This window comes from Homalodisca vitripennis, chromosome 4 (genome assembly GCF_021130785.1).
Source record: "Homalodisca vitripennis isolate AUS2020 chromosome 4, UT_GWSS_2.1, whole genome shotgun sequence".
Lineage (NCBI taxonomy): Eukaryota > Metazoa > Arthropoda > Insecta > Hemiptera > Cicadellidae > Homalodisca > Homalodisca vitripennis.
In genome coordinates this window covers 52,494,590-52,510,806 of record NC_060210.1, presented here as the reverse complement: position 1 = coordinate 52,510,806, position 16,217 = coordinate 52,494,590, and the positions used below count along the sequence as shown (strand labels likewise).

The following is a 16,217-nucleotide window of genomic DNA, read 5'->3' as shown; positions in this document are numbered from 1 at the left end:
CGGATGTGTTTACAATCGACAAAACAACATCTAGAAGATTGTAAGAGCTTTCGATTTATACCAAATACGTATGGTTTTACACTCATTTACCTTCCTTTCCATTTATCTTTTTTTAAATTTATCTCCCTTGCCTTCTTCTTTCTTTCCCAAATCTGTACATTCTATACTTACCCTAACAAACAACTCTCTTTTACTCAAGCGTCCAGACACTAGAGATTTTCGGTGCTTAACTTCTCACCATACCCTTGATTATGTGTTTTATGTGTCTTATTCTTTTCCCTAGTAGTGATTCGTCTTTTAACTTGTGTTAGTCTTAAAAGTTTTCTTCTTTCTCCCTGTTCTTCTACACATCACAGAAAACTCCATTTCTTCTTTTTTTTTTTCCCAATTCCAGTTCCTTCCTGCCAAGATATCCCTCAGACTGCTTCTCCCTTTTTCACGTAATTAACAACCGATTTATACAAGATCTGCAACTCCTCTTTTCCAAAATAAGTATTTATTTCATCCTCCACTAAGTTTAATTCCCTTAGCTTGACCTTAGAATTTGCACCACCACTGATGTTCTGGATACTTTATGATCTGATATACTTTACTCGTGCATTTCTTTCATATAAATGACGTAATCGATTGAAATAAACAATAATATAAAGAAGAAACTATATTTATAGGATACAAGTGTTTTTAATTGTTTCAAAGTTGTTACTACAAGGACCTATTCAAATTCGATTTATAAATCACATCAATAAAATGATAATCATAGAAGCATATCCATGTTATGAGAGGAGGGAATAACAAATTAGTATTACGTTTTGCAGCAATGCACTGCATTTTAATAAAAGTAACAAGTTTGTATGTATCTGAATTTTTACGTGAGCTAAATTCTGTTTTAGCTTCACAGGTTTGTAAAAATCACACTGGCCACAATAATGATTAGTTATATAATATACTTTTTGGATCTCCCTACCACAACAGTTGGTAATTTTTTTAATGATGTGTTTTCATAATGTAATACTGTATTGACGTTTTTACAGGTTGGCAATATGCTGATAATAGCTGCTGTGATCACCACGCGTCACCTGCGCAACCGTTACAAACTTTTTTGTACTGTCGCTCGCCATCGCGGACTGCCTGGTGGGCTTCCTCGTCATGCCTCTGGCCGTTACTAAACACTTAAATGATGGTGGGCGTTGGTTCACATTTTTATAACATTTATTAAACGTATATAGAAATATAATTTATTGTTCCCTATTGTTTTCAGTATACATAAAAGATGTGGCCTAATATTAGAATTACATTATGAAATATTTTAACAATGTATGTCAGTGTTACAAACAATGGAATAATAGAACAAAAATTTTAGTAGATTTTACTCATTACAAAAAATCAAGTTTAAGATATAAGGTGTATTAATTATAATACGAAATGCACGCAAAAATAGTTGAATTTACGAGGTGATTTCCATCTCAACCTGTAGTTTAATATTTACAATACTGTAATACTTTATTAGACTAAGTTTAAAATTTATTACTTAGACTTGTTTGTTTTACGTTTTGTCTTCTCTGTAAGTAAATGACCTGGTTTGAGTTGCACTATGAACCTAGACGCTAAATTCAGCGATTGTTCCAAATGGCCGATAAAAAAAAATGATACGACACGAGCAGTATCCCTCAATAAATAATTACATTATGAAAATATTTTAACAATGTATGTCAGTGTTACAAACAATGGAATAATAGAACAAAAAATTGTAGTAGATTTTACTCATTACAAAAATCAAGTTTAAGATATAAGGTGTATTAATTATAATACGAAATGCACGCAAAAATAGTTGAATTTACGAGGTGATTTCCATCTCAACCTGTATTTTAATATTTACAATACAGTAATACTTTATTAGACTAAGTTTAAAATTTATTACTTTGACTTGTTTGTTTTACGTTTTGTCTTCTCTGTAAGTAAATGACCTGGTTTGAGTTGTACTATGAACCTAGACGCTAAATTCAGCGATTGTTCCAAATGGCCGATAAAAAAAAATGATACGACACGAGCAGTATCCCTCAATAAATAATTACATTATGAAATATTTTAACAATATATGTCAGTGTTACAAAACAATGGAATAATTGAAAAAAAATTTTAGTAGATTTTACTCATAAAAAATGAAGTTTAAGATATAAGGTGTATTAATTTATAATACGAAATGCACGCAAAAATAGTTGAAGTTACGAGGTGATTTCCATCTCAACCTGTATTTTAATATTTACAATACTGTAATACTTTATTAGACTAAGTTTAAAATTTATTACTTTGACTTGTTTGTTTTACGTTTTGTCTTCTCTGTAAGTAAATGACCTGGTTTGAGTTGCACTATGAACCTAGACGCTAAATTCAGCGATTGTTCCAAATGGCCGATAAAAAAAATGATACGACACGAGCAGTATCCCTCAATAAATTATTTAAGGTTTGAAAATTATGAATATATAGAGTTTAGGAAATTTGCTATTGTTTAAAAATAGATAAGTATATTTTGAAGATTAATATTTAATATCTTAATCACGTGACACTATAGTTAAATGAAACTGAAAAAATATAACTAAAGTATAAACCGCAATAAACTAAGGACACTACATAATACATGTTTAAAAGCATCAGGAAAAGTGAAAGACAAGGAAGAAAATATCAATAATGGCATTTCTAGTAGTACCCTGGTGATTTATCTTGAAGAAAGAGGTCAAGAAGGCTATAGCTTAGATGGGAGAAGGGTCACCCGCACACCTATTTTGCCATACGTTTAGGATCTGATTCTCAATGTCATAGGATGGATTTAGAATACGAAAGTACAAACAAAGAATGCGATGTTTGGTTGATAACAATAAAACCAAGTCTTAATTAGTTTTTAACAATAAAAAGAAATGTGTTGCACAGGCAAGTGGATACTGGGTCATAAGAGCTGTGTATAATGTGGGTGTTATGCGATGTCTGTGTCTGCACCGCCTCCATCTTGAGTCTGTGCGCCATTAGCATCGACCGTTACTTCGCCGTCACTCAGCCACTCAACTACTCTCGCCGTCGTCGTTCCAAGCGGCTTGCAGCTCTCATGATCCTCTTCGTCTGGATGGCAGCCATTGTTATTAGTTGTCCTCCTCTGATTTGGTAATTAATGTTACTCACTCTTGTTTTTGTAAGTAATATTGATAGATAAGTAATTGCTTCAAAGAGTTAAAAATTATCCTACCGGTCTTTGGTTTCATTTGTCATCAAATTCGACATAAAGTAATAGTCTAGAAGGCAAGATAAAATATGCATTCCATAAGGAAACTACCTTGCATAAAATAATTTTCCTAAAAATAACATCAATTAAATTGTCAATTAAAGTATTTTGAGTAAGTCAACATAATGAAAGGGTTAAAAAAAACAGTAACTTTTTCAGATGATGATATATTTCTTCGCTGGACACAATTCTAAGTGAACTTTAGATGCATAAACATAGTTATATAACAATAATGCATGTTTATTATGGAAGCAATTCCTACATTACATGGCAATCGTAAACTATTGATGTAAGTGTTTAGTTCATCCGTTCATATAAATCTATTTTCATCTTACAATTAATGCGTATATTTATGCGTATCTCAGACTACCGTTATTCGAATTGATCCACGACAAGTTTCGGTTACCATTCTGTGACCTCTTAATGGTGTGCCATGTATTCGTCTGTACTGTAAAATGCAGTTTGCAATTAGAACCGACTGAAGATAATATTTAGTTACCTTAAACATTGAAGCAGTTAATAAAATTAGGTAATATGTTGACACACTGATTTATTGACTGAGGAAGCAAATTCTCTTATACTATCGTTCTTTGTATTTACCTATACCTAGTTTCAAAATATGAGTCATTACATTACTATAATTACTGTAGAAAAAAAAGAGTTTCATCTTTTTGAATGTTGACTTACACGGCTCACTCTGTTGCAGTCTTGGAATTGTACAGACTGCGTGTGAGCAACCTCCTCACAAAGCGAATTCCTATGTGAGATGGAAGTAGATTATTTCTTGGAATGTCGTCATCATTTATCGAATTGGGAAAAAGTAATGATATGGTTTCCTCAAAAAATAAATATTTTTTTACAATAATTTAAACCAGGCACTATCAGCGTGAAAAATTCTTGTAAACTCTCGATCTAGTATTCTGAACAACTATTTTAAGTAGACTTCTTTGATCTCGATTTTATCCAGCCTCACCGCAAGACTATACTCTGTCTGTTTGTCGCTGACAGTATTTCTTAGTATTTCTATTTGGAACCCCATAATGCAACCTCCGTTCTTCTGATCAAACGTATGATATACATATACAATGTGTCTCATTGCAATAGTACGGTATGGTTCGGACAACTTGAGTGGCTATTTCTCATATGCTGTAATGTTTCAATTTATAAATGAGGGTTTGTTGCTCAACACAGTCAACAGCTTTTGATAGGTCAAGAAATACACTTAAAGTGTCTCTTTGACTTTTAGTAACTTCCACCACGATATCGATGAGACATACGACTGCTACATTTGTCTACTTCGGAAAAATATTTTGTGTGTTGATAGTAGTTTTGTAAATGTCACAATAGTGAGTAAAAAGACACTTTCTCGAAGATTTTGCTGAAGACAGGCAACTTTGAAATAGGACAAAAATTTTAAATGAGCTTTAGATAACTCTTCTTAAACATTTACATGACTCTTAAAGATTTGAAAAACAATTCTCGAGTGAAAGGTAGTGTACTCAAATATTTAAGTGGTCTAAAGTAAATGTTTTAAACATTATTCGAGAAGCTGTGTTATAAAAAAGGTTTTGCGTTAATAGATTATTTTACAGAGAATCTCTAATCACTCTGGAATTTCTTTCTTTGTTGAATGAACCAGAGCAATTAGTGAAACTGGTTTCAGTACAGATAACGTAAGAATTAAAATAAGGAGGTTTTATGACTTAAGACATAATGTCATAAATATTTCAAGTTATAATCTTCTGAAATATCCAATGCTACAAAATTATAGTAATTCTTAAAATCATTAAAATATATGATGATTATTATGAGGTTAGTTGCAGTAGTACCAGGCATAGATAGACAGTATCAGGTAATTAGGAGACAAAGAAAGTCACTATAACATTAGGGTGAACCATCCAATATTTTTACCTATAACATTATTTTATTCGTGTGATTATATTTTTACTAATATATTCTAAGGTATATCACAAACACAATTTGCACTAACGATCTTGAATACATATTAGGGCCGAAAGTAAGAAACCTTAATTTCTTTTACTTGGCAAAAATCTTTTAAAACCAAAGAGATAATTCACTAATGGGTAAGGCACGTGAAAATTAGTTTCTTATATCATAAAATAAAAAAAACCCTTTTAATATTTAGAAGAAAAGATTGGGGTTGATTAATTAAAATGACCCATTCATTAAAACTGGATACAAGTTTTTCTTAAGAACGTAATACAGACATCATCTAAACATCATTAGTGTTATATATTTTCTACACTTGATTTTATACTAATACTACTAAAAATTTACTAATCGTTGGTAGTTTATAGAGACGTGTACCTTCTTTGTAATATGTTTAATACCTGACATGTTATTCTAAAATATATACCTACTGCGGTATTTATTAGGTAGATAGAATATAACTTTTTTAATATTTTAACATACTCGTAACGTGACTAGTAAAAAAACTAACAAAACCGTCCATTTTGTTTGTGTAAAACTGTGAAGATTACGGACATTGGTACTGGATCATATTCATAAGTACATATTCTAAATCGATATGTTATTATATTTATTGTCCTATTTAATTTGATAGAAGCAACATGCTGGTGGTGTACAATTGTACAAATGAACTATTTTACACTGTTATTGACTTTGGGTAAATAGAAAAAATGAACGTTACCGTCATTGACGGTGGGTTGCATTGAACAAGAAACTTGAGGGATCTTGAGATTGCCCAAGTTTAATCTTGGAGTACTCGAGGTTATGAGGTTTCACCACATTATTCTCGCTTCTACTAACTTCCTCGGCCGCTCACTGTCAATATAGTCTTGACAAGTTTGGGATGAATAATAACCTCACAAGCAGGTGGTGCGGTTGTTTCGACCATATTAAACGAAAATAATCATGCCAACATATATATATATATATATATATATATATATATATATATATATATATATATATATTATGGACTATATCAGTCTGTAATGAGGTAATAAGTAGAGCTATAATTGCGTTGGGTTAAATGTTTAAACGTAATACACTACTATTAAGTTGCTGTAAAATGTCGATTGGCCCTTTGAAGTGTTACTTATTCATCAATGAGAGCTTGTTTTTAAAACGATTTGTGAGCGTACATAACAGACGTGGTTTCAAGTCGCCTTGATTCCAAATCAAACAGATAATATTGCTCCGATCGTATTAACATTAGTATAATTACACCTTTGCAGTCGCCCAAACGCATTCCATAAAATATGTAAGTTAAATTATTCGGGTTACTTATATATATAGCCAATCGACTTTTTATAGCAACTTAATAGTAGTGTATTACGTTTAAACATTTAACCCAACGCAATTATAGCTCTACTTATTACCTCATTAGAGATTGATATAGTGAAAAGTAATTTATATTGGAAATGTAGATTTTTTTTACTATTTTGTTACCTAACGATACAATGTTTGATTGAATTCCTTGGCTTAAAAGAGAATAAAAATTTTTATACATTCCTATTCACATTTAAAAAATGTCTTTAGACTTGTACATCTGACAGGTTAAGTACGGTAAAGGACTTAATGATCCTAACTTTGCTTGTCAGAATAGTGACTATTCATTTATTCGTCTTCGTTAACCTTTGTTGCTCAATATCTACGATTATATTAAATAAAATATTACCTATAAAATATTTAAAATAACACATTATTTTATTTCTTCAGGTTTCATGACCTGAGCAACTTGGGCAGCAACGTAACGGAAGTGGACTGCGACTACAGCGATCACAAGGGTTACGTGGTGTTCTCAGCAATGGGATCGTTTTTTGTGCCGATGATCGTAATGTTGTACGTGTACGCTCGAATCTCCTGCGTCATTGCTGGGCGACACAAGGACATCACTGCAATCAACAATCCTCCCCAAGTCAAGTGGCCACTCAAATCTACTGTAAGTGTACTGTATAATTGTAAGTTTCTTATAATAATTTCAGGTGGTTGTATTTGATTGAAATTATATAAAACCATTATATTTTTGACTTCTTTGTTTATACGATATATTAAATGGGTTAGAATCATACAAAATGCTTTAAATGAAACAGTTGTTCTCAGGTATGTAATGACATGAAAATATAAAATTTGAAGAAGCACTACATTAGTCAGTAAAGGGCCTCGGTGGATATCTTAGTTCGTGACTAATCTTGCTCCAATGAATCTAGACTGGAAGCTGGAGAACGTAAACTTGCCAATGGCATCAGTAGTGGAACGATGATAAGTTTCCGTTTGATTTTGAGACAAACAATGTTATTTGAATAAATCTCTGGAATAAAAGCTGCGTGTGCAGCTTATATAGTTCCACCGCCCCAGGATTTTCACTTGCATAGAAGTCTCTTAGTAGTTATTTGCAATGAAAATATTAAAAATTGTTTTGGATAATACTCGTAAATTATCCAGTTAATTTTAGTATTTTAATAGACAGGACCATGAATATTACATTTCGTGTTAGATACCGTTTATAAAAATACACTTCAAAATGTCTCTGTAAACGCAGGAAACTAAAAGATTTGACTCAACAATTAACTGTAAAATATTATTGTGCCTTAAAATTTAAAGATATAAATTTTAGATTCAACAATTAACTTACAACAGTTCTACTGATCACTTTTGCACAAAAGTCGTATATAACTATACAAGTACATACCTGACATGTAAAATATTATTGTGCCTTAAACTTTAAAGATATAAATGTTAGATTCAACAATTAACTTACAATAGTTCTACTGATCACTATTGCACAAAAGTCGTATATAATTATACAAGTACATGCCTGAGTTGTAATATATTATTGTGCCTTAAACTTTAAAGATACAAATGTTAGATTCAACAATTAACTTACAATAGTTCTACTGATCACTATTGCACAAAAGTCGTATATAATTATACAAGTACATGCCTGAGTTGTAATATATTATTGTGCCTTAAACTTTAAAGATACAAATGTTAGATTCAACAATTAACTTACAATAGTTCTACTGATCACTATTGCACAAAAGTCGTATATAATTATACAACTGCATACCTGAATTGTAAAAATATTATTGTGCTTAAAACTTTAAAGATATAAATGTTACATTCAACAATTAACTTACAACAATTCTGCTGATCACTTTTGCACAAAAGTCGCATATAATTATACAAGTACATACCTGAGTTGTAAAATATTATTGTGCTTTAAACTTTAAATATATAAATGTTAGATTCAACAATTAACTTACAACAGTTCTGCTGATCACAATTGCAAAGAAGTTGTATATAATTATACAAGTACATACCTGAAGTTTAATATATTATTGTGCCTTAAACTTTAATGATATAAATGTTAGATTCAACAATTAACTTACAACAGTTCTGCTGATCACTATTGCACAAAAGTCGTATATAACTATACAAGTACATACCTGACATGTAAAATATTATTGTGCCTTAAACTTTAAAGATATAAATCTAACATTCAACAATTAACTTACAACAGTTCTGCTGATCACTATTGCACAAAAGTCGTATATAACTATACAAGTACATACCTGACATGTAAAATATTATTGTGCCTTAAACTTTAAAGATATAAATGTTAGATTCAACAATTAACTTACAACAGTTCTGCTGATCACTATTGCACAAAAGTCGTATATAATTATACAAGTACATGCCTGACATGTAAAATATTATTGTGCCTTAAACTTTAAAGATATAAATGTTAGATTCAACAATTAACTTACAACAGTTCTGCTGATCACTATTGCACAAAAGTCGTATATAACTATACAAGTACATACCTGACATGTAAAATATTATTGTGCCTTAAACTTTAAAGATATAAATGTTAGATTCAACAATTAACTTACAACAGTTCTGCTGATCACTATTGCACAAAAGTCGCATATAATTATACAAGTACATACCTGACATGTAAAATATTATTGTGCCTTAAACTTTAAAGATATAAATGTTAGATTCAACAATTAACTTACAACAGTTCTGCTGATCACTATTGCACAAAAGTCGTATATAACTATACAAGTACATACCTGACATGTAAAATATTATTGTGCCTTAAACTTTAAAGATATAAATGTTAGATTCAACAATTAACTTACAACAGTTCTGCTGATCACTATTGCACAAAAGTCGTATATAATTTTACAAGTACATACCTGAGGTTTAATATATTATTGTGCCTTAAACTTTAAAGATATAAATGTTAGATTCAACAATTAACTTACAACAGTTCTGCTGATCACTATTGCACAAAAGTCGTATATAATTATACAAGTACATACCTGAGGTTTAATATATTATTGTGCCTTAAACTTTAAAGATATAAATGTTAGATTCAACAATTAACTTACAACAGTTCTGCTGATCACTATTGCACAAAAGTCGTATATAATTATACAAGTACATACCTGACATGTAAAATATTATTGTGCCTTAAACTTTAAAGATATAAATGTTAGATTCAACAATTAACTTACAACAGTTCTGCTGATCACTATTGCACAAAAGTCGTATATAATTATACAAGTACATACCTGAGGTTTAATATATTATTGTGCCTTAAACTTTAAAGATATAAATGTTAGATTCAACAATTAACTTACAACAGTTCTGCTGATCACTATTGCACAAAAGTCGTATATAATTATACAAGTACATACCTGACATGTAAAATATTATTGTGCCTTAAACTTTAAAGATATAAATGTTAGATTCAACAATTAACTTACAACAGTTCTGCTGATCACTATTGCACAAAAGTCGTATATAATTATACAAGTACATACCTGAGTTGTAAAATATTATTGTGCTTTAAACTTTAAAGATATAAATGTTAGATTCAACAATTAACTTACAACAGTTCTACTGATCACTATTGCACAGAAGTCGTATATAATTATACAAGTACATACCTGAAGTTTAATATATTATTGTGCCTTAAACTTTAAAGATATAAATGTTAGATTCAACAATTAACTTACAACAGTTCTGCTGATCACTATTGCACAAAATTCGTATATAATTATACAAGTACATGCCTGAGTTGTAACATATTATTCTGCTTTAAACTTTAAAGATATAAATGGTAGATTCAAGAAACATAATGCAATCCCCTAACAAAATTTACAGAGAATGAATTTAAAGTAGTGTTATCAGGTTTTACAGCTAGTTTTTAAATCTAAAAACTGTGCACTGTAGATATATGTTTTGCGAAAATTTGTTTAAGAGTAATTGCACTATAACTATTCCAGATTTAATTTATAAAAAAATAGTTACCTATTTAAAAAATTGCGGACTAGAGCAATACAAAATTAAGTTTTACAAAAGGTTCATACCATGCTTTTTTAAACCAGCAAGTATTAGTGTGAATTGGTTTTGACTCTCATGATACCGTAAATATATTTACCAATATTCGAAAACTAAAATAAAATTCTAAAAGTTACAATCACTGTAAGCCATGAAAACACACGTTATTGCGTTTACTTGTATTGGTATATCTGTAACCTTATACAAGTGATAAAAAAAAAACTAATAACCATTAATTCAATATAGCCGTTGAAATACGCGGGATTTTTGTAAAACAAGTATATCATATGGAGATAACACATTTTGGGGACTTTTCTTCCCACTAAATATATACATTTTTAAATAATTTAATTAAATAAATATTTGTTACGAATTTCAAAAAATATATAAGGTAATTTTGGTTTTGTTTTGTTTTTATTATGAGTGCGATAATTTAAGATACCGCGATTTTATTTAAATTAAAAAGAATTAACTATATTTAGATGTTTGTATACTGTTTATTATTTGTTTTACACTTTTCATCTGTAATAATAGCCCTAGTGCCGGTGTAGGTTTTCACACTATAGGTCGGTTGTTCCTGTTATTTTATATGGCCTACTTAATGTCAAAGGTTTGCAACAAATGCTATTTTGGCAATATTAAAGAAAATATCAAAATATTCTTTTATTATTTTTCTCCTATCTACTCAAACCTTTTTACTAAATTTTGATATCTTTAGCTCTACTAGTTTTACAAGTAATAATTTTTGTAATACAAAATGGTAGCTAGCGGACAAACAAAACAATTTTCGAGCTTTGTGTGTATTTCTTTTTGGTTTAAAATGTCACCAACACACAAGTATGTAACATCCTTTTGTGAATAACCTGTAATTATATATATATATAATATATATATATATATATATATATATATATATATATATAATGTTAAACTACTGTAGCTATAGTGTAGTCATTAGTATTTTCCTCTTGCAACTGAAACGTAAAGTTCATTGAAGACATAATATATGTTTTTAACTATGTAAAATGGTTTCTTTTTAAATATAGTGTTTGCATTTAGATTATTGTTACCCCATTTCTTGCATTCGGCTCTGTCTTTACTCACCATTTACATGTAACATACAGCATATTTTTTAAAGAGGAGCTATTTTTTTAGGCTATGTTAGGCACTGATTTTTTATACCCTATGTGCTATATAACATTATTGATAATATCATCATTTTACACATGGATTAGCATGCATCAATTTATATGCATCGCTCTGACTAAAGCTATGCTGTCGTTTGACACACTCCTATAGAGTGTCAATCCATTCCACTTAAGCTTGCGATCTCAATTACTGGTTAATTCCTTATTTAACATATAACAATTATATTCATTATCCCGTCTGTGACCCCCAGTTATGTGAGACACTGAACACATACTACCAAGAATAAATTTAAGCAAAATCTTAATGATATATTTATTGAGATCAGTCGCATACGTTATTTTACTGGAAATAGTGATATTATAATTTCTAATAATTCTCGATGTTGTCTAGAAACAATCAAGGAATCCGATATCTACATGTCTAGAGGAGTCAGATCTTGCCAGGGAGTATTCAAAGAGCAAAGAGTTCTCTGTTAGAACATCAAGGTTAGTTCTTTGAGTATTTAACGTGAAATGTAATGAGTGATAGTTTTATTTGTGCATGGCGATGGCGAGTCTCCCATACCTGTAGAACAGGCTATCTGACTAGCATCTACGGCTCTCAAACAATAGTACCAGGATCTCATTAGACTTAGGTATTAGATAAAGGCGTTTCCCACTAACCTGAACTATGTTTGTCTAGTATAGGCTTTCAGAGGATAGCTTGCCGGATCGGTATTAATGGCTCTCGGACAACACTACCAGGATTTTCATCTATCCTGTGATAGATCAAGGTGGCTCAGGCTAACGTAACCTTTGTTTTTCCAGGATAATGACGAGTCTCCCAGAGAACAGACTGCCAAACCGGCGCTTACTTCTTTCGGACAACACTACCAGGATGGCAATCTATCCTGTGGTAGATCAAGGTGGCTCGTAGTAACGTAACCTTTGTTTTTCCAGTATAATGACGAGTCTCCGAGAGAACAGACTGCCGGACCGGTGCTTAGGTTTTCAGACAACACTACCAGGATGTCATCTATCCTGTGGTAGATCAAGGTGGCTCAGAATAACGTAACCTTTGTTTTTCCAGTATAATGACGAGTCTCCGAGAGAATAGACTGCCAAACCGGCGCTTACGGCTCTCGGACAACACTACCAGGATGTCATCTATCCTGTGGTAGATCAAAGTGGCTCAGACGAACGTAACCTTTGTTTTTCCAGTATAATGACGAGTCTCCGAGAGAACAGACTGCCGGACCGGCGCTTAGGTTTTCGGACAACACTACCAGGATGTCATCTACCCTATGGTAGATCAAGGTGGTTCAGACTAACGTAACCTTTGTTTTTTCCCAGTATAATGACGAGTCTCCGAGAGAACAGACTGCCAAACCGGCGCTTACGGCTCTCGGACAACACTACCAGGATGTCATCTATCCTGTGTTAGATCAAGGTGGCTCGTACTAACGTAACCTTTGTTTTTCCAGTATAATGACGAGTCTCCGAGAGAACAGACTGCCGGACCGGCGCTTAGGTTTTCGGACAACACTACCAGGATGTCATCTACCCTGTGGTAGATCAAGGTGGCTCAGAATAACGTAACCTTTGTTTTTCCAGTATAATGACGAGTCTCCAAGAGAACAGACTGCCAAACCGGCGCTTACGGCTCTCGGACAACACTACCAGGATGTCATCTATCCTGTGTTAGATCAAGGTGGCTCGTACTAACGTAACCTTTGTTTTTCCAGTATAATGACGAGTCTCCGAGAGAACAGACTGCCGGACCGGCGCTTAGGTTTTCGGACAACACTACCAGGATGTCATCTACCCTGTGGTAGATCAAGGTGGCTCAGAATAACGTAACCTTTGTTTTTCCAGTATAATGACGAGTCTCCAAGAGAACAGACTGCCAAACCGGCGCTTACGGCTCTCGGACAACACTACCAGGATTTCATCTACCCTGTGGTAGATCAAGGTGGCTCAGACTAACGTAACTTTTGTTTTTCCAGTGTAATGACGAGTCTCCGAGAGAACAGACTGCCAGACCGGCGCTTACGGCTCTCGGACAACACTACCAGGATGTCATCTACCCTGTGGTAGATCAAGGTGGCTCAGACTAACGTAACCTTTGTTTTCCAGTATAATGACGAGTCTCCGAGAGAACAGACTGCCAAACCGGCGCTTAAGGCTCTTGGACAACAAGTCCAGGGTCTCATCCATCCGGCGTGAGAAAAAAGCGGCACAAACTCTTAGCATCGTTGTTGGTGGCTTCATTGTTTGCTGGCTGCCCTTCTTCGTCGCCTATCTTCTCGCACCATTTATAAAACCGACTAAAATTCCGGACGAGCTGATGTTTGGTTTAACCTGGCTAGGTAAAAACTCAGTTTATTACAGCTGTGATGTGTCATTTCTCAATACAACCAGTTACTTTTAAGATTGGCATGTTTAACATACCCTAGATAACCGTATAACGCATAGATTGATTAAGACAGTAAGTAAAGTAACAGAATACCTAGAACAATATTTTAATATGGTACGAACATAACAAAAACCGATACAAAATACGAACGATAGATTAAGTATGATAGTAAGTAAAGTAAATAAAGTAATAGATTACTAATATACGTATATTGCTACTTATACTAATTATACTATGTACTTATACTAATTACTTATATTTTATAGGTTAGGTCCGTATATCACAAACAATTCGTATTCACCTACCAAAATAACAATAAAGGTCATGGTATCGGCTCACCGTACGTCTAAAGTTGTGATAGTAACTTGTTGACTGCTTTATTGCTCATTTGCTGGTCGGTCTGTCAGAAGATTTTGCCCGATTGATCGCAAGCCGCAATGTGTCAAGTGTCGAACATGTCTTGGATCGGTAGCTGAGGCGAACTTGTTATGTCTTCATCACGTTAATTATTGTCGACAAGGAATCTAATCCTTTCAATAAGGTTTGAATTAACAATTAAAATTATAAATATACACAGTTTTTTTAAATACCTCATACAGTTAATATTCGGTTTATATTTATCCTTAAGAAACAAATGCCAGTCTACTGTCACTGGTCAAATATTAAATGCACTCTTTGAAGTCACTTGTTTTCTCACTCTACGTAGCTTTGTATATACAAAACAATTTAATACATAATAGCAATTCATTGTTATAGGCTGGATAAATTCTGCCATAAACCCATTCATCTACGCCTTCTACAGTCCAGATTTCAGGTTAGCGTTCTGGAGACTGACTTTTCGAAATTGTACTGCACGCCAGGTGGTCTCTATGGAGCTGAGTACCTCATCTCGCCAGAGCACGTACGTGCGGTAAATTGTTTTAGGATACCCTCGGCATAGATCTCATCGCCATTCCCACCTCCTGGGGTACAGAGACTCCTGCGTATGATCCTCCAAGTCTATTGAATGATCTCAGAGAAACGCCAAAATTACTCTCTTCGATTAAGGTACTCGGACATCAGAGTTCCATCACGTATAGTATAAAACATTGCACTTTAGATGTTAATTTATTATAATTATAGCTATGCATTTGTTACGTGGAGCTGCCAGGTTAATGTTTTGTTACAAAAGACGTTGTGGTGTTTATTTATAATAAAAGTATTTATTAATTTAGCGCTTATATTTCTTTCAAACTTTTGTATAGATAAACTAATACTGATTTGAGAATATGTAAGCAACAAATATGTATTATATTCTATTATAAGGTATCCTTTAATTTAAATAAAATGTCTACTATGTCATTTTCTGTTGTAAAGATTTAAATTTTAATGTTTATTAATGATGTAAAATCTGAATACTTTCCCGGAAGTTTATTCATTTTGTAACGTTATCTGTAATAAAATTAATTTGAGTAAGTACTAGTAATCTAAAAACACATTGAAACTGGTTGGTGATTTTTATTATCCTATTGATCTCTTACCGTACAGTATTGCAAAAATTAGGCAAATGCAAATGGTTGAACGTAAAAAAAAACTACTTGAAACCAAATCAGTTTTATTATTTGAATATTTAAAATATTTCAACATTTTCGTAGTACCTAATGAAGCATTACATTTTTACTTTTACAGTACAACCCATAACTTTATACCAAAATATTTTAAATATTTTATCAATGGAAAAAGCAAATATTTAATATTATAGGTTTTTCTAAATCAATAAATAGTTATTAGCAACAAATCAAATGTATTTATGTTTTTGTATGTGCATTGGTACAGCCTGATGTAATAAAGTTTTAAAATGTAAAAGGACATAGTATATTTTATAGAAAGTTATAGTGTAAGAAGTTTATTAAGTTTACAAAGAGGAAGGCAAGACTAAACATAAATTACTCTCACAGCTCACGTTGATTTTATTACAGTAGAGGTGTATAATTAAAAGACACAAGGGATTAAAGCTAGGAAAAATTGGTTATATAACAGTTAAAAGTTACGTAATATACAATTATACGGGCTGTCACGTGGA

The 16,217-nt window shown here is 32.1% G+C and overlaps 1 protein-coding gene across 1 annotated transcript; it reads left to right on the top strand.

The window, feature by feature from the left end:
• Positions 1-817: 817 nt before the first annotated feature.
• LOC124361018 (tyramine receptor 1-like) lies at positions 818-15,626 on the top strand. Its single transcript, XM_046815053.1, is given in 8 exon segments — positions 818-838; positions 1,032-1,082; positions 1,084-1,190; positions 2,926-3,153; positions 6,977-7,199; positions 12,152-12,246; positions 13,876-14,108; positions 14,912-15,626. Coding segments are annotated over 8 exon segments (1,116 nt in total). The 3' UTR covers positions 15,070-15,626.
• Positions 15,627-16,217: the final 591 nt, after the last annotated feature.